The 23,354-nt window shown below is 38.3% G+C and overlaps 3 protein-coding genes across 4 annotated transcripts in view; 1 reads left to right on the top strand and 2 right to left on the bottom strand.

Moving 5' to 3' along the window:
* Positions 1-471: 471 nt before the first annotated feature.
* Positions 472-10,118, bottom strand: LOC133487322 (kelch domain-containing protein 1-like). Its single transcript, XM_061793685.1, has 13 exons — positions 9,971-10,118; positions 9,622-9,715; positions 8,343-8,413; positions 7,876-7,993; positions 6,745-6,857; positions 6,566-6,653; positions 5,584-5,742; positions 5,397-5,455; positions 5,214-5,323; positions 3,128-3,200; positions 2,958-3,042; positions 1,255-1,307; positions 472-830 (listed from the first exon to the last, which is right to left on the bottom strand). Exons 2-13 carry the CDS (start codon positions 9,700-9,702, stop codon positions 680-682), a joined length of 1,161 nt encoding a protein of 386 aa, XP_061649669.1. The 5' UTR covers positions 9,703-9,715; positions 9,971-10,118; the 3' UTR covers positions 472-679.
* A 164-nt stretch (positions 10,119-10,282) lies between these two features.
* On the top strand, positions 10,283-16,865 carry LOC133487324 (TMF-regulated nuclear protein 1-like). Its single transcript, XM_061793687.1, has one exon. It carries the CDS (start codon positions 12,905-12,907, stop codon positions 13,484-13,486), a length of 582 nt encoding a protein of 193 aa, XP_061649671.1. The 5' UTR covers positions 10,283-12,904; the 3' UTR covers positions 13,487-16,865.
* Positions 16,866-19,958: 3,093 nt separating this feature from the next.
* asap3 (ArfGAP with SH3 domain, ankyrin repeat and PH domain 3) overlaps positions 19,959-23,354 on the bottom strand; it is a 39,552-nt gene continuing 36,156 nt past the window's right edge. The window contains exons 24-26 of one of the 2 annotated variants that reach the window (XM_061793684.1): positions 22,190-22,397; positions 21,419-21,546; positions 19,959-21,219 (exon numbers count right to left, since the gene is read on the bottom strand). In XM_061793684.1, the coding sequence (XP_061649668.1) occupies positions 21,207-21,219; positions 21,419-21,546; positions 22,190-22,397 (349 nt within the window). In that variant the 3' untranslated portion in view covers positions 19,959-21,206. Of the gene's footprint in view, positions 21,220-21,414; positions 21,547-22,189; positions 22,398-23,354 lie in introns of both variants that reach the window. The other variant, XM_061793683.1, reaches the window with a different exon arrangement.

Here is a 23,354-nt window from a genome sequence, read left to right as displayed (position 1 = left end):
TTTTTTTTTTTTTAGAATAAAGTCGTAATATTACACGACAAAGTTGCTATACATATTTTTTTTAGAAGCTACAATATTACTAGAATAGACACATTTGTCTTGTGTCTCATTTTTAGAAAATGTAATACATGGAAAAAGCTATTATGAGAATACAGTAAATGTATATTAAGTTGCCATATTTTTACTTTATTTTCATATTTTTGAGAAGTTAGGTTTACGTTTACGTGTAATATTAAAAACATATTCTTGTATTCAAGTACAAATACTTGTTTCACATACAGCTGTAAAATTAGAATTCTGTAAAGTGACATTTTTTGTTTAGTTTTTAGTACACCTTTTTCCGAACTGTTCTCATTATACTTTTCTTTGCATTCAGCGCATTATTTGCCTCAGGCTTAGTTAACAATACGGTGAGTTTCCACCAGAATGTGAATTTTGAGTTTCTTATAAAAATGTAAAGTGTGAATCGAATATTTTGTCATTTGCCATTTAATCATCATAATGACAGCAGGCAGACAGCACAAGATTTCACATTTGTGCAACAATAAAATGGATAATTTCTTACATGTACTTAAAACAGAGGATACATTTGCTTCTTCCCACATTTAAGGTTCAAGGTTACAAATAAATCACAGTACTATATTGAAATAAAATTAATAAAATGCATTGTTGTTGGCATTCAGAGAACGTGCGTGTGTTGTTTCTTTGAAGGCCTGTAGAAAGACATTCTCCTCTTCACTGCTGTGCACAGTTTGGGAGGAAGTAGAGGAAGCTGCTTTCGGAACACGTCGTACTCACTTGCGTTCTTTGCGATGTAGTCCTCACAAATTCTGTAAGAAGCGTAAAAAAGTTCAAAGGAGGAACAGAACAATAGATAATATACAATGAACTCCTGTTATTCGTGGGATAATAGGATTGAGCCCTGCCGTGAGTAGCGAAAACCTGCGAGTAATTGAAGCTTCCTCGAAAAAGGTTTGGGATTGGCAAAAGATGGCACAACGTGGTGGCAAAGGATTACTTTTGTCTAAATACTTGACCCACACAACCGAAGTCGGGCGAATGCACTCCTACACCATCAGTGAACCCATTTTATATCAATATCTATTAATCATGGGAAACGAGGGCTTGTCCTCAATGATCCTTAGGGATTTAAATAAAGGTTTGCAACGAGATGAACTGAAATATTTGTGCAAACACAGAGTCAAGTGACAGCTTCTAACTTGTAAGTCAAGGTGAAACATTAAAAAGGTTTACCTGAAAAGTGGGTACGGCGCCATCTGGAAGACGAGGGCATCATTGCAGTGGCCCTGCAGAAAGTAACAAGACAACGTGTTGCTCATGTTTGCCATGAAGGTGACATGCTGGCTCGAGAAACTCTCCAGCAGTGAGGCGTGAGCACATTGATCCTACCAGTGGTATACAGGCACACTAAAATCACAACTTTTTTCAGAAAATCAAATACGCAATCTTGATTGAGTTACCAAACACTGCATCGTTCAAGTTCATATACTTATTTCTACTGTATATACCTATACATCATCAAATACCACTGTGCATCAACAACAACAGAACACGACACTAAAATCATGTTCAATTTATTACATTGTCTTTGATTAAAATTGTATAATACAATGCCGGTCGTCCATGTCAGATTGGACCCTCGACCAGACATAATGCCTTTAATACTTCCCAAAAACAAACGAATGGGATTACATCATCTTCCAAAAATGTATTTCAGAAGTTAAGAGCCATGAGTGATGCAGTACAAAAAAACTATAATCTTAATAGGCTGTCTTGTAAGCGTAAATGAATCTTCAAATGAAACTTACCTGCATGGCTGGCGCTTCCTTCCACACCGAAGCATTACAGCGATCCATTTTTAACAAAACAGGCTTATTCAAATGTATCTATGATAACTAATAACACTCATTATTGTCTAATAAACATCCAAACATTCGATCATGAGGCGACATAATGCTGCACAGCTCAGCCACAAAGTGAGGGAAGAAGCGGAGTTTTACAACACTAATCAGACGGTTGAATCGAGGATTCAAGCGAGGATTATTTTCAACACTTTAAATTGGTAAATAATGTGAAAAAATAAACGACGTGGGGACAAACCAAAAGTACTTTTTTTATGAAATTGTTTATATTTGGACAGACAGCGACGATCCTTCTCATGATTGTTTTCATTTTATTATTCATCGCGTTTTATGTTTGCATAACCCCAATTTCATTGTATCTGCGCCATAAAATGATCATAAAGGCTTTCTATTTTATTGTATGATCCATCCTGACGTAGAGCACTTTGTCACAGCTGTGGTTGTTTTTTCAAGTGTTCTACGTATAAAGTTGAGTTAATATTTGAGTGTCTCAAGGATTAAGCCATGCAAGTCTTACTACACATGGACCTGTACAGGTGAAACAGAGAATCGCTCATTAAATCTGTTCTGGAGCCTTTGATCGCTTTGCCGTTACTTGGATAACTGTGGCAATTTTTAAGCTAATATGTCCTTCACGATAACTTTAAGTACTTCCAGCAGAAAGCGTGTGAACTTTGACGCGTTTGACTCTGTCCTTGTTGTCACTGTGCGTTTAACTGCTGACCGGAAGTTAACGCGTCAGTTTACACCAAACGCGGTAGTGCTGCGTGCATACAGTCCATTGTCATTATAAAGACGTCATCTCCACATAACATAAGCTCATATTTAATACGATGCAGGGAACATAAGACTGACTCTGCACTTTGATTAATTTAAGAAACTGATTATGTGCTTTGGTAGGTGCTGCTGTTTTGGTTAGCAACCAAAACAGTTGTCTCAGTTGGGCTAGTTCAAATGCCTACTTAGTACAAATGGTCTCAAACGTTATGCACAGTGATGTCTCTCAAGGAACAATAGTGTCTATAAACAGATAATTACAGACTTGACAAATCGTTTCTTATTGTAGGTACTCACAGTGTCAACAAGGAGGATGTAATCACAGCTGCCTCCAAACACAATGACATCAGAGTCCTTTCCTGGACAAGCCGTATGCCATAACCTTAAGGCACAGAAGTTATTACAGATTAAGGCATAACATTTGTGAATTATGCGTAACGTGACTCTTGGTACATCCAAGCTGCTACCTTGGCTTGTTCTTAAAGGGATGCGCCAGTTCTCTCCATGTCTTTGTCTCCACATCGAACAGCCAGCCATCACCTGGTGATGCAGCAATACAAAGGAATAGGGATCACAAAATGGTGGGAAATGCTGCTTCGGGATGACGTTTGCATGTTGTTGTTTTTTTGCCTTTTTGCAATTATTTAAAAATGAGCAGCTTCAAAAAGGGTGTTAACTTGTTACTGTTAACACTGGTTGACTTCTTTATATACTTGTGTGTCAAGTCAGAATTGTAAAATGTTTGTGTATTTTGCTTTTACATATATCAACAGTGGTTATGTTGTTATTATTTATTATTAATGTTGTTTCACACTTGCGTGACAATTCAAAATGTTAAAATTGCCTATATATACTGTAGCGAATAAGAATTGCTACTTTCATCAAAAGACAAGAGAGCTTTGCTGATTTTGATTTTACTTTTTACACTTCGAAGATAGTTAATAAGGTCAAAGTGCTACTTTAAAGAGTGACTGTAAAAAAATGGCAAAGTCTCTTATGATGGAAAATATTATTTCCATTTCCATTTTTTTCCTATAGACAAAATTGTTCAGTCGACTGCCAACTGGCTAGCTAGTTATCAAAGGGTACAGGCTTATTATTGATTTTACATTTTACTGTAGTTAACTTCCGCTGACACTGGTATGACAGTTATGCAAAAGTGTCACCTAAAACATTGCCTGTACAGTAAATAAAAGTTTCCTAATGGAAAGTTTAATCCTGGAAGAGATTTTTTATTTTTATTTTTTCCAATTATTTTCAAAGGGAATATCTGTTTGTTCAACTGCTAGCGGTAGCCGCTAGCAAGTTACCTGCCGACTGGCTGGCTGCTTTTAGTATCGTCACTTGTAACCAACAGGAAGAGTACATACAGTATTACTGTGGTTCACTTTTTTTTTTTTTTTTTTTTTTTTACTTTTATGACAATTAAGAATGATAAAATGTTACTTAAAAAAAACATTGTTTGTACAGTTAATAAAGCTTATATGAGTCGCTCTCAACAAAATTTCCACCAAGTACCACTATTATCACCAAAATTAAAATAATACCGTAGTTGGCCAAAGTGTTCACAAAAAACAATATAGAAGTTTTATTCCTAGAAAGTACATTTAATATAATTCTAAGTCACTGCAATATTATGCACGGTTTTAACATTAACACTGCGATTAAATATAGGAAAATAAAAATATACTTGACAAATGATTCAATTAAAAAGTATTTTATATAATAGGTAAATAAAAACTGTGCCTAAATAAATGATTAAAAACAAATAGTTCCTAAAGATTGAATGCAAATACAGAAACGTTAAAGTCCCAGTAAAGCAACCCTTGCCATGATTGAAATTGCCAAGTATATAAAATGAGGCGCGGCACTGTGGAAGACTGGTTGGCACATCCGCCACGCAGTTCTGAGGACTGGGGTTCAAATCACGGCCCCGCCTGTGTGAGTTTGCATGTTCTCCCCGTGCTTGTGTAGGTTTTCTCCGGGTACACCGGTTTCCTCCCAAAAACATGTATAGTAGGTTGATTATAGATTATAAATTGCCCTTAGGTGTGAATGTGAGTGTGAATGGTTGTTTGTTTATATGTGCCGTGCGATTGGCCGGTGTCCAGTTCGGGTGTACCCTGCCTCTCGCCCGAAGATAGCTGGGATAGGCTTCAGCACGCCCGCGACCCTAGTGAGGAGAAGCGGAACGGAAGATGAATGAATAAAATGAGGCTTCAAAATAATAATTTAAAAAAATAAAAATCAAGCTATTGTCTCAGCTCTTGAATACTGTGGGCTTGTCCGCTGTATGCGCTGAAACCACTACATAGTTCAGTCTTTCCACATTTTCAGTATTTATCTTCAGTGATGTATCATTATTCAGAAACAAATCTATAAATTTCTTTTACAAGGTATTTAAAGTTAAATACAACATATCTACTTGAGCAGTGATTCTTTTGCGCACCACAAGTGGGAGCCCACATACCACTAAATTGTGAATTTGAACAAACTGTGTTTGACCTCAGAGGTTCCATTGTACTTAAGTGACTACGGACTCAATGTTCTTACTCATAGGTTTGCAGTCCACACTGAGACCACCAAATAGAAACAAGGTGCTGCCAGACGCCGCTGTGAGCGAATGCCACGACCTGCCCACTGGAACGCTGGACACAGGGACTCTGAACACAATCGTTTAGAGCGCTGTCACTTTAAAAGGACGATGTTCAAGAGGGACACGCCACAGTGACTCACATTTCTGACCATGTCCACGAGTCAAGGTCCAAGCAGTGAATGTCATTTGTTCTGGTTTCCTGCATTAATAACAAAAATTTAAATAACAAAGATTTTAAAAAATTACATTTAAATAATAAAATGAATATGTTGAACACAATCATGTTTTATCTCCAAGGTGACACTCATGCTGGAAAACGACTCTCACCTTAACTCGCCCGCCACAAATGTAGCCCCGATTTCCAAGCGTGGCGCAGGCCTGGGCCGCTCTGGGGGCTGGAGGTCGACCGTGTGTTTGAGGTCGACCCCAACTGGATTGCGTGGGGTCAAATATGTGAACCTCGTTGTTCCAACCCCACATGACGTCCTCAAACAAGACACAAAACAAACTCAGTTTACCAAAACTTCTGAAAAGGGCTAATATCATCTGATTTAATCAGTCAGTTAAACTATGTTTTCCTCTTAAATAATATGTCACTAACAAATAATTGTAATTATTGGAATGTGCGATCCAGACATTACCTTATAATGCTAAAGGGTTATTAAATTTTTTTTTAAAAAAAGTTAGAGATACACTAAAAACTACCCAAAAAATGAATTCAAGTGTTTTTCTTTTATATTTTGGAGGTTAAAATGAATAAAAATGATTTTAAGGCCAAATTATCCTAAAAATCCATCCATCCATCCATCCATTTTCTGAGCCGCTTCTCCTCACTAGGGTCGCGGGCATGCTGGAGCCTATCCCAGCTATCATCGGGCAGGAGGCGGGGTACACCCTGAACTGGTTGCCAGCCAATCGCAGATCCTAAAAATCTTTGGAAAAAATAAATAACATTACAATTGGTGTATGCAAGCAATCGGATGATATCAGGATTCCAACCGATAGTGCCGATATGCACAATAATATGGGATTATTGGTATATGCACTCAACATTCTCTTTCCGTCGAAACCCATAGAAAAGAAGGTAATTAAAGAAAAAAAACCATATAGTAAAATATTAATTCAAATGTTTTTTTCTTATATAATGATGTCAGAGCATGAGCAAAAAGATAGCTCGTTGTCATCAACCGATCAGATTACGCTGTCATACCTAATGCCTCGCATCTTTTTGGCAACATATTTTCAAGGTATTTGGCAATTTCTATGATCTAGTGTTACACATGAACCATTGTTATAGTCTTGAAATTACCTCAGATGAATCATCTACAATGAAGCTCCTGTTTCTTCTGTCGAACTCTGCTAACAGTTTGTGACCATATCCTCCAAAGTAGATGATCCTAAAGTACATGAAGTTGTTTTTTTTATGCTTGATGAAAGCAGATATTGAAATATTAATGTGAAGAATTTGTGTGTCTTTACTGTGCTTACCTCCCTTTGTAAACCCAGCAGGACAATTTGTCTCGAGGCGATGGCGCGGAACCGACACGGTGCATGACTTTGGTCCATGCGTATTGACCGTCTGTCAGTTTGACGCGATAGATCTTGTTTCAAAGACACACGATGAGTTTATTAGCTTCATCTTTACGGCTCATTTTAATGGTGGATACACAGCTGTTCCATGGTCTTCTTGTAAACTGACAGAATAATGCAGTTCTGACACAGTCACTGCTGTTGTTAGCAAGAGTATACAAAATCAAACGGACAAAGGTTTTGGGACACCTGCCATTGCGAGTCAGCACACAACTGTCGCCACTTTAAGTACCTCTGATTAACCCCAAATAAATAGCATTTGTTCTACTAGGATATTATTGTATCTATTATGCTTTTCCTGACAGTCTTTTTTTTTTGCTTTTGAGTAAAACTAAAGGTTAAACACCGTCTGCTATTTTAAACAGTTGATCATTTGCTCCACCCTGTCTAAGGCCTCAATTCTATCGGAAGAAAAACAGCTTCATTGTAGTTGTGGTGTTCTTTTGGTGATGAGCTCTGTTTTGTTTACGCCAAGCATCCCTTTTGGAATGATGGCCAAAGAGGTTGTTCTTGTTTGTTTATTGGTTTTTTCCTCACAGCATTTCTGTGAGAGATTTTGGTATGGTTCGATGAAATAGCAGTCAGTGTAAGCACAAATCTTTCAGGTTTCTGCTAGATCACAAAAAAGTCAGAAAAAAGACAACTAGAACAGCTGAACTTCATTTGAGGTTTATTAGAGGTACTTTATATGGAGACAGGTGTGCGGTGACTCCCATATAAATTGAGCGTTTGAATGTGATTGCTTAATTCTGAACATAGTCACATCCCAGTTATGAGGGTGTGCACATTTGTGCTACCACATTGTTTTTTGTTGTTGTTTTTTACTTCCCCTCGCAAAAAGATTTTTCAAAAAAACATTTCAATTGATTGGTACAGGTTATAGGTGACAGTACTGGGGGGACACAAGTTTTGAAATGATTTATCTTGGTCTCATTTTTTTATAGTCACAAAAACCTGGCAGGGGTGTGTAGACTTTTTTATATCCATTGTAAAGTGTAAATGACATCTACTTTGTATTATAAATCTTACCTGATTGGTCTGACCATTGTCGTCACAACCTCCAAATATGTACATGTGACTGTTTAGGGAACAGCCGCAAGTCCCTGACATGGAGGGCGGGACTTCCCCTGTCATGTGGAATGTCTGCCTTTAAGACGAAAAAAAACAAAAACGTAAATGAGCGACTCACTCACTTCATTATTCACAACAACAACATATATCAGGTCATAAGGCTGGGCAACAAGACCTTAAATTCATATCACAATATGAACTGAATCCCTTCACGGCAACAGTATACTGTAACTTTTACATTAGTTTAATTTCATTTTAACAATTGCATGACAGTTATGAAGGTTAAATATTACTGAAAAAAAATTGCTTTGTCGCTTTAATAAAGGTTGTCTGATGGTGGCAATTTGGAAAAATATTTTGAAAGCCGACTTTGGAAGTCAACGGATGATGTATGGCGTTCCACTATACGGATGTAAAATTCTTACCATACTCCTTGTTCAAGGTCATAGATCCACAATTCATCATTAGGTAGGAACACTTCATCATCAGCAACAGACTGTAGAGAACAGCATGATTTAATAGTGACATAATTCAAATTTGAGTTCACATAAAATCACAAATATGCACAAAACTACGTGACGAGAGTGATTGAAATTGTTTAGTATTTATATGGATTTCATTTAAATGAAATGTATTATTTAATGTATAATGTAAGAATGTTAGCACACTTTGCACTTTTTTTTGGGGGGGGGGGGTCTCACTGAAATTATCCTGTTTGATAGGGCTTATTTTCACATTATCTGTAAAGAACTAAATATTTACATGAAAATTATTTTTGTGGAAGTTGATCCAAGTTAATGTTGGGGGGGGGGGGATATGTCATTTTCTTTAGTATTAGGTAAAATAAAGAAAAATCCCAGAAAGGAAATACAATTAAAAGCAAAACTTGTGTTGTTTGTCTTTTTTTTTTATTATTATTAATGAAAGGGGATCATTTAAAGTTTTAATTTTAAGGCCATGTCACACAGCTGTACACAGAGGTGTTTTTAGTATTAATGTCCTCTTATGAAACTGAATAAATTGAAAAATTGTTATACACTACTCAAAACAGGTATATTTGGGTTTCACATGAAATGTTAGGATGAACCTAAAATATGTATAATAACCTTTCCAGGTGAACTTCATTTTAACTTTTCTAAACTGTCCAAGTGTTCAATGCTTAGTGTTTTTTGAAAAACTTGCTGTCCTCTATCAAGGATCTGCACAACAGGAGTTTGATCCATGAATTGACCAATGTCCACTTTTCTGCCTTTCTGTGACTCTTCCGGTAGCTCTCTCAGCTTACAACCTGCTGATGACACTCTAAGCTCAGTGCCCACTTCCCACTGAGAACATGTTGACCGATTGTTAAGTGTCATCTTGGTACTCATGATGTCAAAAGGTGACCGGCATGATGAAGAGGACTTTTTAAAAAGTATTTTAAAGGCGATGTAATGGTCCATTCAAATGTCAAAACACCTGTTCGGAATTTTGCCTTTATGTTCCATGTTAGACCACAGCAAGAACTGAAGAGTTATACTACAACACCGCGATATTATTGTTGTGTTACATTAATACTGCTCTGACAGAGTAAATCAAAACTGAGCATCATATTTGTAGGCAATATTTGTTGATACAGCAGTACATGATGCATTAAAACGTACAAGTGGACTTGCAGCGCTGTATTAAAACAACAATAAAGGTGAGTGATGTGTGTATAATTACCATGTAGCCTCCCCACACGTACAGCAGGTCGCCGTCCGCCACCGCCGTGTGTCCGCTGCGTTCTCGGGCCACCAGTTCCATGACAGCCAGGTAGCTAAACATAAACAGCGACCGCGAGTTAGCTAAAAAGATTAACCCCTAAAAACGCCGTCTGCTTCGGGTAAAGTTACACCAAAATGAACAAGTACAGTACGCCTCCATCTTGTCTTGGCCACTCAAGTTCTTCTTATGTGTACAGTAAGCCAAAGGGGGCTAACGTCGTAAAAGAGGTGTTTACGACGAAATAACAGCAGCTACTTTGAGTAGGTTTTAACAATAAAAAGATGAACAACGCAACGTTCAGTCTTACCATTGATTCTCATGTTATTGAAGATGGAATGTGTCGAAGACGTAACATGACAACTCCTGACACATCACCTGCGTGAAAACAGCTCCAAAATAGTACGTCATATCCGGTAAACGTCTTTCAAAATAAGGCTTAAAGAATCGGCCGTGCTTCCTTTCAAAAGAATTTTAAAATATCACACCAGCGAAATACAATATACTATATAGTGATTAATTTAGGAGTTCGTCGTGTGACCAATCTGGTAACTTATTTCACCTTTATCAAATACATTTTCCCCATTAAAATGAATTGAAATGCCGATATTCCACTCCATCCCCCAAACTAGTTTTGTTGTTGTTGTGTCTTTAATTAAAAAATCAAATAAAATAGCACTGTATTGTATCAAAATATCAATTCATCCATTTTGTATACCGTTTATCCTAATTGAGTCGTAGGTGAACTGGAGCCGGAGCCTATCCTAGCTGACAGGCGGGGTACACCCTGGACTGGCCGCAAGCCAATTGCAGGGCACATATAGAAAAACAACCATTCACACCTAAGGACATTTTACTCTTAAATGAACCCAACATGCATGATTTTGGAATGCGGGAAGGAGCCAAGGTCTCTCAGAAAGCGACGAACGCACGGGGGCAACATGCAAACTCCACACAGGAAGCCCCGAAGGCCACAACCCGGATTGAAACCCTCAACCTCATAGCTGTTAGGTGGATATATGCAAACCATGAGACCAGTGATTCTCAAAGCATTTTAGTTAATTATGGTATTTTGATATGATATTGTACATTGACTTATTTGTTTATTTATTTATTTTAAAGCAAATAGATGTGCTCTCACCCTCCTTCCATGCGAGGATACGTGCACTAAAAGCAAATAGCACAGATTAATGTAATCCAAAACAGAGGGAGGATGCATTTTGGGAGATAGGAAGCCATGCATCTTTAATCCCACTTTTTGCTTTTAATGAAAAAAAAAATATGAGTGGTGAATCGCATTCAGTGAAGTACAATGCCAATCGAAGTTTTTGTGAGTACATTCCATACATCTGCAGACAAGCCGTGCTAAAATGTGTGGGATGTTTGCCAGCGATGATTGCACACCATGTAGGATTATCTTGGAGTGAGTGTTTTATCTTGCGCAACCAAACAAATCTTTGAGCAAAAAAATAAATAAATAAATAAGGCATTATACCAAATAGACTAACTGCAGCTGTCTTGACTTCATCTCTAACAATTTTACATCACAAATGAAGAATCTTTTATTTAATAAATTTTTTTTTTGCAAACACTACAGTGATTGAAAAGTAACTCCTTATTTTTCAGCACTTGCAATTTATTTCTGAACTATAACTCTTACAAGAAATGAACATGAGAAGAAAGTGTATTGCATGGAGTCTTATTCCAAATTGGATATGGGCGCCAGCCTTAGCCACCAGTTTCTCAAGCCGCCTGGGAACCGCATTAACTGATTTCACAAGGAACTCTTGTGGGATGGAAGACATAACGTCTCGTATTCGCCCTTCAGGTTCTTCCAAAGTCGTTGGTTTGGTAGAATAGACTTGCTCCTTTAATCATGGAACATACACCCAAAAACATGAGAAAAATATTACCACATATGAATAAATTATAAGTATTTTAAAATAGGGAGTTACTTTTCAATCAACCTGTAGTCTAGGGAGAAATTTAAAGATATTTTTTAACATTCCAATAGAAGCAAAGCAAAGCAAATGTATTTATATAGTGCATTTCATACACAAGGTAACTCAATGTGCTTTACATGAATAAAAGCATTTAAAAACAAAGAAAACAAAAACAGCTTATAAACATTTAAAACAAAGAAAAAAAAGAAAAGTACAATTAAAACAACAGACAGTGAAAGAAATATTATTTAAAAGTGGAAATGCTCTAAAAAGCATGAGAAAAAAAAGAAGAGTTTTTTAACCTGGACTTAAAAACATTCACACTTGGGGTTGATGTCACTTCTGTTGGCAAGTTATTCCATTTGTGTGCAGCATAGAATAGAATAGAACTCAGTTAATCTTTCTGGTTGTAAGTAGAGTGTTGTCTGACATCAAACTTATATATTTATTTTGTACTATATTATTGTGGTGGTATGATTTAATATGCATACTTCCCTATAACCCAAATAAAAGGTAAGATATTAGAAGTGAATTTATAGACTAGAAGATGATATTTAGGTTGGTTGGGTGGTGTTAAGCAGGTGACGGTGTTGTTGTGAGACACAAGGACAAGGTGATAAAGGGAGAGGCATAAACTGGAGCATCACTCCCCTCTAGCGCTCCCCTCACTCAGGGTTGTTGCTATAGAAGCAACCGGCAGAGTGACGAAAGGAAAAAGCTTAGGCTTAAAAAAAAAGCAACAACAAGAAAAAAGTAATGAAATGAGGAATATATATATTACTTTAAGCAAAATGTTCTGGCAGTTGGTACAGGAAAATGTGACTGCAAGATTTCTATCAACAAATAAATATATATATATAACCATATAGACTACATACACCTAATGAATTATGATATTTCTTATTTTAGGCTAAACTTATTTATAACCAGCAATAGAAATCTCAATAACAAATTACAACCTTATATTAATCTTTTAAAAAGCAAGTGAAATGCTCTTAAAAAAAAAAAAAAAAATTTAAATTCCCTTATAAGAATAAAAACATCTCGTTAGACAGAGAACAAGCATATTTTGCCTTGATTTGAGATATTTATTCTTGGTTAGATTTGATATTTTGCAGTAAGTGCAGCATCAGTAGCACAGCCAGCCAATCGGGAGCCAGCAGGCTAGCCCACGAGCCAATCGGCTGCGAGGAGGTTCTGGCCCCACCCTCCTCCACACCAGAGAGGCTCGCATCCTTCATCACTGATGAACGGAGCCTCATCCGGGACGCATCGCTAGCGGAGGTGAACCGTAAGCGGCCATGAAGAGACGACCGACGACCCCCCAGGATGAAGACCCCGCCGAGGACATCCTACAGCTCCATCTGCACTCGCCTCCATCCTCCTTATCGTCATCTCACTCTCCTCTATCGGCCATGCCAGCCTCCACGTCCGCTCTCCTGGCTCTGGCCTCGCCGGCCACCCGTCGCTCCATATCCATGGGCGACTTCCGGAGGGTGACAGGCGCCGCGCTCGCCGCCTCCGAGCCGGCGTCCGCCTCGGCGCCGTCCTCCAAGCTGGTGACGCCAAGCTCCAGCATGGAGTTCGAAGCGGCTCGCCGCCGCCTCTTGGAGGTGGAGGAGCGCCAGCGAGTCGTACGGGAGATGGAGCGGAGACTGGAGGAGCTCCGAGAGGTGTTCGTGCGCTCCGAGCAGGAGGTGGTGCTGCACGGGGAGCGACTCGCCAGGATGTCGGGAGCCGCCCAGCAAAGCGAGATCTACGTGGCCGAGGGCGGCCAGCGCTTGAAGAAGGGACTCAAGTTCAAGAAGCACCGACCTACCATCGTGTTCTCCTCCATGCTGGGACTCCGAACGTGCCTGCCTTGGCCCGTGAAGCTCAAGTAGGACAGAAGATAGTGAACCGCCGTCCACCATCTGTGTGTATATTTGTTTGCTCTCGTATCCTGAGGCTGGTCCTTCGGGTCTTTGGAGTGCCTGCGCAAAGGAGCTCAGGAGCCAGTCGATCCAAGTGATGCTCTCTGCCTCGTTGTCATGGAAACCTTGCTTCTCTCTTTTTTTCAACATTGACGAGACTGCGTGGTGCTGCATGGATGACTCACGTAGGATGGCATTCGCGACGGCTGAGCGCGCAGTGAACCCCCGTTTATAATATATTCTAGAGCCACCCGTGACAGGCGGGGGAAAAAAATTATAGACTGTAAAAAAGACATTTTAAAAATAAATATTTTACCCTCCCACACACTTTAAACACATTTAAACTACACATTTTTAAGTATTTCTACATAGTATTAGTAATAATATAAAACGAGTACTACGTTCTGACTCTCTCGCTTGCGCAGTTCTCCAAATAAGAAGCTTCAAGCTCTATTTTCCACCACAGTTGACATTTACCGTAAGACAAAAGAGCATTAACAATTCAAATTTCAGCATCAAAAATGTTCCAACAAACCATATATGAACCAAAGTCAGTCTAAATTCAGACTTGCCTGTATACTGTAAAGACCCTTTAAAAAAAACCCAATAACAACAAGATCGCTTCAAAATCTGTGAGATAGTGGGGGGCGCGAAAGATGAACCGCGGTAGCGATAGCGGGAGATCACTGCAAGCTAACTGGAGATGTGTTTAGAATAGGACCTGGCAACACAAAGTGTGCTTTGATGTCTCTGTGATTCATCACTTTGAAGGAGGTGGAGGAGGAAAAAGCGACGCCACCTGCGGCCTACAGTCTCCACGGCAACCACTGTTGCCGTGGAGACGCTCGTCGCCACAAAGCTACACAGAATGTATCCGAGCAGACTGCAGCAAGCAACGGACGCTTCGATTGAAAACAAACACGCTTATGTACTGTACGTCAAAGGCGACACTTGCGAGGCCATACGCAGTTAATATTACTGTAAATGCTTCGAATGTACACTTAAAAAAAAAAGACAAAAAAAAAAAAAGGAATGTCCACTTAATATTTTCATCAGCAGTCTCCATAGCATCATCGTTTGTTAGTTAAACTTTAAAATATCACGTGGATATTTTTCGTTTAAAGTTGGCTTGAAGTGGTTGATATGGAAAGAGTGAGTTATGTTATATTGCGGGCTCACATTTACGAGTTCTATGCTTACCAAAAATGTATCGACACTTACAAGACAGAACATTAGGTACACTATCTCATGAGATCCAATGCAAAAGCTGCATTGGCTCTCTCATATTGACATTAATTTTTGATTTGCAATACAATAATAAACACACACGGTGTCCATAAAGTCTCACAAATTATCAAATTTATCACACAATCAAATGGATGGACAAATCTGTGGAAATTATTACAAAATGGTGAGTAGATATTGATTTGTTTAATTTAATACACCTGAATATTAGACACCATTAGTTCCACAAAGCACTTGCAGACTGTACTCGATTTAAATACTGATTTCAATTGTAAAGACACTTTGTGGACACCCTATATTGTCAGTGAGTACTCCGTTTGGATCTCGTTAAAAACTGTGCAGGTGTACCTAATGTTGTGGCCGGCGAGTGTGCACACGAAACTCAGCAGGCACACCAGGGACGTCTATTGTTGGCATTCGAAGGTCAAAGCTGAGCAGGCTCTCAGCTCAGCTTTCATGACAAATCTATGTGGGCTGTGTGAGTGCACAAGCGGGAAACTGGACATCATTAGTCCAGCATTAATATTTTAGTTGCATAGTTCACTGCCGTCCTGCTAAGATATGTTAGAGTTGAACGTGTCGCCATTGGTTTTCTGGCCTGAAAGCAAATGCGATGCATGTGAAATGTGATGCAATGACTGATTAGGAGGGTATTTTCACAATTGGTTCTATTCAGCAGAATGATCAGTTCTACGCATATGTGAACAGTCAAATCGGATTGAAGCAAACCGATTTGAGATCGGCTAAGGTCTCAACCCGGTTCTGCTTCAACTCCACAGCGCAGTTCACTCAACACGTGTGCAAAGTGAACAAAAAGGGGTCCGGATTCAGAAGAAGAACTGGTTCCGATTTTGAAAGAACTTTCAATGTGAACTGCTCGTAGTTTGCTTCAAGTCATCAGAGTGGAATTCTGTGGGCAAGGTGAACACAAAGTGGTCCAGGTTTATTTTGCTTTGTATTGTCACAGGCCCAATCAGACCTGGAATGAATCTGGAAGAGAACTGGTTCCTCTTTCACAAATACACGCAATGTGAACATTGAATATTGAGGCCAAAAAAAAGGGTTCCTTTGATGTCTTGAAGTTGGTAGTTAATTGAACAAACTTTCAATTTGGTTTGCTTGAAATCCTCAGAGCAGTTTGCCTAACCCAAATTGCTCCAGGTTCACTTGGCTTTATATTACCTCACGCCCCATCAGACCTGAAGGGGAGTTTATTAGTCAGCATTTTTTGCGCCAATGTGAACAGTCCAAAACTGATTCAGACCACTCTGAAACAAACCAAATTATTTTTCAATTTGCCTCTTTCAAAACAACTTTTAACATGAACACAAAAAGTCTTGAGTCACGTCCCTTACGAGTGTTGAACTTATTAGTTAGCATTATTTGCAATTATGTGAAACAGACCATCTTCCCGTATCAACTCTTCAAAGGGCTCAAAGGATTGTGATACGAGAACACGGTCAAGGAGAGTGTAGACATACAGTGCTCATCTTTCACATCAATGATAGCCATAACGACCTTATGATTGACTAAGTCTCTATTAGCATTCCACTCTGCCAAGGGAGCGTCTCCTTGCCATTGACTGTATGTGCTACCAAACACGCACTGATGATGATTTATATTAACACAGCTAACACAGATTAGGCCTTATATATGTATGCATGGTCCTGTATGTACAGTCTTTAGAAATAATGTTATACAACCAGCCTATATTGCTTGTTTGTCATATGCCTTATGCAATGTGTGTGCAATGGCAATGATAACACTTCTGACAAAGGAGACAAGGTGAGAAGGGGTCACACATCCAAATAGGACACAAGACAACAATGTTGTTTGTTTCCTCTACTTTTAGGACTATGTTTCCCAAAGAACGCTAGAATGAATGTACTGTACTGTTTATTATTACAGAAATATTTGGTGGTTGTTGTTGTTTTTTTTAAAAAATACAGTATATATGATTTGGAATTCTATTTTATTTGGACCTCTGCCTGGCGAGATGCTATCATATTGGACAAACAAAAAAAACCTGCAAATAATAATACATAAATGATATTTATTCTGGTTAGTTAAACAAAATAACTGAATAAATAAATGTTTACTTGGACATTTTATGTCAACTGTTTTCACACAATTATTATTTCACTTGTCCATCACACAATATAACTGATTAATAAAATAAAATGCTTAGTTACCCTTGATTTGTTATTTTTGTTAAAATAAATCAAATTGTGTAAAATAGGTTGATGTAAGTATATTAAAAAACATTACATATTTAAAAAAAAATTAAATATGTAAATATGTTTTTTAAAACATTTAAATATGTAAAAATTAGAATATATAAGGAAATATATATAGTCCTTACACAGACTTTGGCCATACAAAGGTCCAAATGTAATTTTTTTTTTAATTAATATTGAATGTACTATATTAATATTTTGTACTGCTATATGTTTGGTACACCTTTAAGTTGTAGTATAATAAGCACAGAATTTCCTTTTCTTTAAGTCACAATTTTCTGAAGATGACTGAATGTTTTGCTATCTCATCTGGGCCTCGTTTGGATTCATTTTTTATTTCACAGCCTTAACGCCACGCTTACTTAAGGGAATCAACCTTTATCACTTTTGAAAACAAGCTTTCTACCGCACAGTGCAAAGAATGAATGTTGTTATATTTTCCGCATACTTTTTGTAGACTCGTTTCACATTTAAAGTTGAATACTCTTGACGATTTAAGCTCAGCGCTGCAATGTACAAGACTAAAAGGATACATCGTTAGGATTAAACTGGCTTAATGATTAAAAATGTTACATAAGATTTCAAGCTGTTTTTCTGTAAATTCCTAATTGTTTGTGGATTTACTACCAGCTTTTGATGGATATATTTTTCAAACACATCACTTTGTGTTTGATTAGCAATCGTGGGGTGTTGTTTAATCATTTTCTTCATTCGTAGAGGCTCTTCAGGGTTGAATGCATTCAAAATCCAAGTTAGATTAACAGTGCATTTTAATGGGAAATGACTGGAAATGCATTCAAATTCCAATTTAGCACTCATTATTGTAAGGCAGGATTTGTGAAGTTACATTAAGATGTTTTTTGTTGTTGCTCACTTGATGGAAACATTAAAGACACAACTCAGGGTACATGTAAGAGAAAATTCCTTTTTCCCATTTTAACTTTGCACGTCACAGATGGCTTTTATATAGAGATGCTAATAATACTACATTCGAGGCACACTTAAATAAATCCAGAGATGTATTCCTTCTTGTTTTTCACAGATTAGTACTGCATCCTGTGGTATGCTGCGCATACATTAACGCTATAAATCCATACAAGCTTTAGGGAGTGTGCGTATTGGCCATGAAGCAGAAACATTGTTGTTATTATAGGGGCTATGTTACATAAGCGACAGGTTAGAATGTCATTGTGCTGGACACTGGGTTGCAGCTGTCAAGAGACAGCCATGCTTGCAGAGGAGGTTACAGAGGCACGATAGTAATATTAAAGAGCCAAGCGCAGCTGTCAAATTGCATAAACACATTGGATTCGAGAGCATCTGTCGATGCTTTTTGGAATGAAGGAGCAATAATACATTGGCCTAAATGTCCTTGATTGACAAACGGTGCAATTATAGTCCCACTCTAGTTGTGACCAGAAGTTTACATGCATTCATCAGGGTTATGATCATATAGGCATCACATTAATTTTAGGCTTTTAAGGATCTACCTTTTTGAGGGTGGAATGATTGTTTAGAAATGGCTCCACAAGAACCCAACTCCCCTGACCCCTCAAACAAAAAATAAAATGACATTTAAAAAAAATCAACATCTCTCTTTCTTTTCCATTGTTCTGAGTATTTGTCAAGCCAATGGTTGCTGTCAAAAATTGTTTATTGTTGTTTAGAAATGACTCCAGAAGGCTTTAAACCTACAATTCTCCTTCCTAGAGTTAGTTCCTTGGACTTTCCCATTGTTCGTTGAATATTGGTTGATCCAAAACAAATCATGATCTATTAATAGGGCTCGTCAAGTCAAAAGACATACAGAACATCTTGACTTCTTAAGAAAGCAAACTTGTTAAACCTGAATCAACGGCGCCTCTGCTGACGTGATAAATCAAGAATAAATTCCACACAATCGACAGAAACATATTTAGCGAGTATTATGCCCAACCCTAAGCTTTACATCGTTCATCTACAGAATCTAAAAATATGCATTATAACCTTTGATTGAGCTCCATGTCTGAACCGCAGCAGAGTGTGACATGCTTGGTGTTGGAATCAGGACCTCCAAATCTGAGGTCATGGTCAAAAAAGGATGGCACGCCCTCTGCATGTTGAAGGACAAGTTTTGCCAGAGTTCAAGAACTTTGGGGTGAATAATGCAGAGTTGGTGCAGCATCTGCAGTAATGCAGACTCCGCGTCGATGGATGGATGCCCTTTATGTTGCGACTCACTGTTCGACATTTCTGTAAATTCTACATTGTTTTTACCATACAGTAAAATACAACAGCGTGTTACTATATTTTTTAAAATGGACTTTTTTAAAACTGTAAATTGAATGACAGTGAATTTACTGTTTACAGTCCTATTTACACTTAATTTACAAATACAGTAACACCCAGTTACTGTGAAGTAATATGTAGTTTTTAATACTATAAACTTAAATTACAGTAACTTACTGGCAACAGTGTTTCATTTAAACGTGCCGAGCGTTATGCAACACCCCCAGGGAAAGGACAAGCGCTGTACGTTTTGAATGCTTGCAGCCAGTGCAGGCCGCACTAAATAATTGAATTGATTCATGCTTGTATCGAGCGAAAAGAAGCACTTAGCAGCTTTGTTCGCTTTGTGCTTCTGCTCTACTTGTGTCTGGGATGTGACGACGACAACTAACTTGCACTGCACACTAGCGGCCCACAATACTAGGTACACCAGCGCTCGTAAATGACACCATTACAAAGAGAAATGACACTATCAGAGGTATTCATTTAACAATATATTACAGAAGTGCACTGTATCATACCGAGAGGCGTTCCTAAGAATTTTGTTACTTTCCAAATACGCTGAGAATATTCACTCCTCTTACAGTGTGCAGGTGTACCTAATAAAGTGTCCAGCGTGTGGATATTATGACTATATGGTGCTTGAGTAGAGACATTGAATGTGTATGAGCAACAATAAATGCAATATTGAGCACAGTACAAAACAGACTGTATTAATTCCTTTTAAAAATAAACAATGTACAAGTGGATCTAATAGTGTGGCGGGCGAGGGGAGAAGTACGAACACACGCACATCAGTGGGCATTTTAGACAAGTATATACATCAATTAACATGTACAGTAATCCCCATGACATGAGTTACAAGTTTTTTAGTTATATGTCAGTATATAAAAAACTTCCGAAATACCATAAGCTAGTTACAATATGTACAATATGTGCAATTGCGTGTTTGTGCTGCACACAAACCTCCAGTAAATATCTTCACTGATCACTAATATCAATAAGTATTCCTGAGGCTGCTTTTACACTGCATGGTTCAAATGACACAATTACGACTTTTTGTACTCAAGAGACACAATTGGCAAATATGCCAAAGCAGCAAAAACGGGGGCAAAAAATATGCATGGAATCGTATATCTTCAGAATGGAATCGGGCCTCTTCCAAATGTGATTAAAAGTCTGATAAGTATCAGCTACGTGCCCCCATTATTGAAATATACTGATCAGTAAAATATACAGACCAACATCGGTCCAAACTGCATAAATAAACATGATCAAACACTCCCTGTTAAACAAAACTATAGCAAAATGATGAATCTGATAGAAGCATTAAGTCTCAATTGGGCACTTGGACCATATAGTGTAAATCCAGCCCAATAGTCTCTTAATTAACCCTGTTAGTTTACATCTATTTTTGACTCCAGGCACAAAACACGATTCCCATTTAAGCTCATAACAGCAGCTAGCAACTTCTTGAGACAGCAGCTGGCCTTTTGAGATACGAACACCCATTTCTGAGGAATTCTTCCGTGTGAGTTTAAAGTGCATTTTAAAAAAGAGATTAGCCCGGCAAGTTACGGAAAAATGGTTGTGTATGCCGACTGCCGTACCTGTTAATACAAACATTTTAGTCAACTGAAAAAAGTTCAATATAAGGACCGAGGTGTTCATTAAGATTTTTGAGAGTTTTCTATTCCTGGTCGAGAATTTCAAATCATACTGTGTAGTCTCTGCCCGGGAGTGTCCAGAATTCGCTCACCACGTTGCAGTTTGAGCAAATCCACATCGGAAAACAGCATAAAAGTCCACTTGACCGCTATAACGTAATCATGCCAACGAGCATCCGACGCTGGCTCAGTTCGTCATTCGCAAACGTGTTTAATCTGCTACTTTCTGGACGTAGTTGACGGGGAAGGTCCCGCTCCTGGACGAGTCCCCTTCTATGTAACCAACCTGTTAAAATAGAAAAAACATACATAAAAATACATTCAAACTATTGCACTACGCATATTTTAACATAGCATAAACAAACTGGAATGGGAATAATATATATATTTTTTTTTTAAAGGAGTACTATTCTCTCAGCTTTTGACACAACAACAAGAAACAACCTTGTGGGGGAAAGAAAGAGCTGATAGTTGCACTTACCCACCAGTGGGGATCAGCGGAGACCGTGACCACAATGGTCTCGTCTTTGAAAAAGGTCAACTGCTCCGAATTGGCGGGTCTGCAGTCCACTAACGCCTTGACCCGCTTCTGTTGGTGCCTGTTGCCCGAAACCTGGCAGTTAAATGGGATAGAATGGGAAAAGGATGCATCTTTCATAATGAGACACTTTAGAAAAAAATTACACTATTGACAAAAAGTTAGGGATATTTGGCTTTCGGGTGAAATTTCAGAGTGAACCTGAAATAATCATGAGACAATTGATCAACAGTGCCAGAAGTGACTTTGAAGGGTTATAGAAAGGCATATAAGTAGAAATCTTTAGAAATGTTATTTGTTCAAATACGTGTTGTGAATTCACTGTTCATCTCACAGTCATAGATGATAAATGTGATCTGTTAAGAAAAATAATAAGAATTTATAATTAATAACCACCGCTGGCGTAGTGGTTTCATGTTTATCAAATCAGAGGCACAAGATGGGGCCAGAGACAGCTGATTTTTTTTCCACATAAATCATATTTATCATGTACTAACGACAAGTCATTAAGACTGTTTTAACAAAATATGACCAAAAAAGGTTTGTTTTTATTTTTTTCAATTACAAACTTCCCCTTTAAAGTCATCTGAAAAGGTTATAGTGGATTTTAGCTTCCCTCCTGAAATTTCATCTGAAGTCCAAATAGCCCTAACGTTTTGGGAATAGTGCAAGATGTTGTCAGGACTTTTAAGGCTCAAAGGGCCATTTGCAGTGGTACCATAGCGTTCCGGCGTGGTCGAAGGGCAGAGGTGACACCCGGCGAAGAAGACGGGGCAACCGCGGTGGGTACCGGGCTGAAGCCGGCGCAATTTCCCCCCAAAGTACAATACGGCTCCTCCTGGTTGCTGGTGGGAGACAACGCGGCACACTTGCCCTGGTTGCCTCCTCCGCTGCACGTGCGACGATAAGATGTGGTCTTCTCGGAACTGGAAAGAGGTTCGACGTCGGTCACAATCAGAGGTGGCAAAAGGACTCACACGCTATACATAGGTAGAAGTATAGAGTGTACTCATTTATTGAAGTAAAAGTAAAAAAGTAAAGACTGAAATGTACTTCAGTGCAAACGTAAAGAGTAAAAATTATTGTTTTACTGTCAAATATATACAATACCCATTTAGCTAATTTTGCAACATGGGAAAACCTTTTTTCTCTGCACACAAAATGGTTTTCCTCTTTTATTAACTAGCATAGTGCTGGTGTTAAGAAAAACAAATCACTAAACACAGCTTCAATTTTTGACAGCGTAAATCGGACTGAACTGACAACAGGTTCTGCAATGGGTAAAACAAGATAATAAATGAAAAATTAGCTACAGATAACAGAATGACAAAATACACCTTACGTGTTAAGTGGTGCCTTGAGATATGAGTGACCCGATTTGCGAGTTTTCAGATACGAGTCATAGTTTGACCGATTTTTTTTTTTGCTTTGACTTGCAAGCACAGACACTGAACGTATAGTTTCAGTGAACTCAACTAAACACACTTAACAATTAGCAACAGTTTGCCAAAAAGTGAGGAATTCATTCAAAAAGAGCTTGCAAGCTGTTAATGCCACTCCCAGTTGAAACTTACTGTCAGACTAAACATAAAACAAAGAACTACACTTGGTATATTTAACACAGCCAAACTGTCGATCCCCAAGATTACAATCTATCAGCCAATCAAGAGCTCAACTGCGGTTGACTTTACCTCTCTCTGTCTACATCTTTTTTACATCCTGTCTCATCCACGCAGGTTGAGAAGAGCACTGAGCCTATTTTTGACCAAGGTAAAAAGTACAGATATCTTTTTTCGAAATGTACATAGGGAGTAAACGTGAAAATATATTTTCAAAGAAGGTACAGACACCTGAAAAATCTACTTCAGTATTTCTCACCGTTG

Source organism: Phyllopteryx taeniolatus, chromosome 13, assembly GCF_024500385.1.
Source record: "Phyllopteryx taeniolatus isolate TA_2022b chromosome 13, UOR_Ptae_1.2, whole genome shotgun sequence".
Classification (NCBI taxonomy): domain Eukaryota; kingdom Metazoa; phylum Chordata; class Actinopteri; order Syngnathiformes; family Syngnathidae; genus Phyllopteryx; species Phyllopteryx taeniolatus.
Note: the sequence above shows the minus strand (reverse complement) of the source record. Positions and strands in the feature narration are given on the sequence as shown.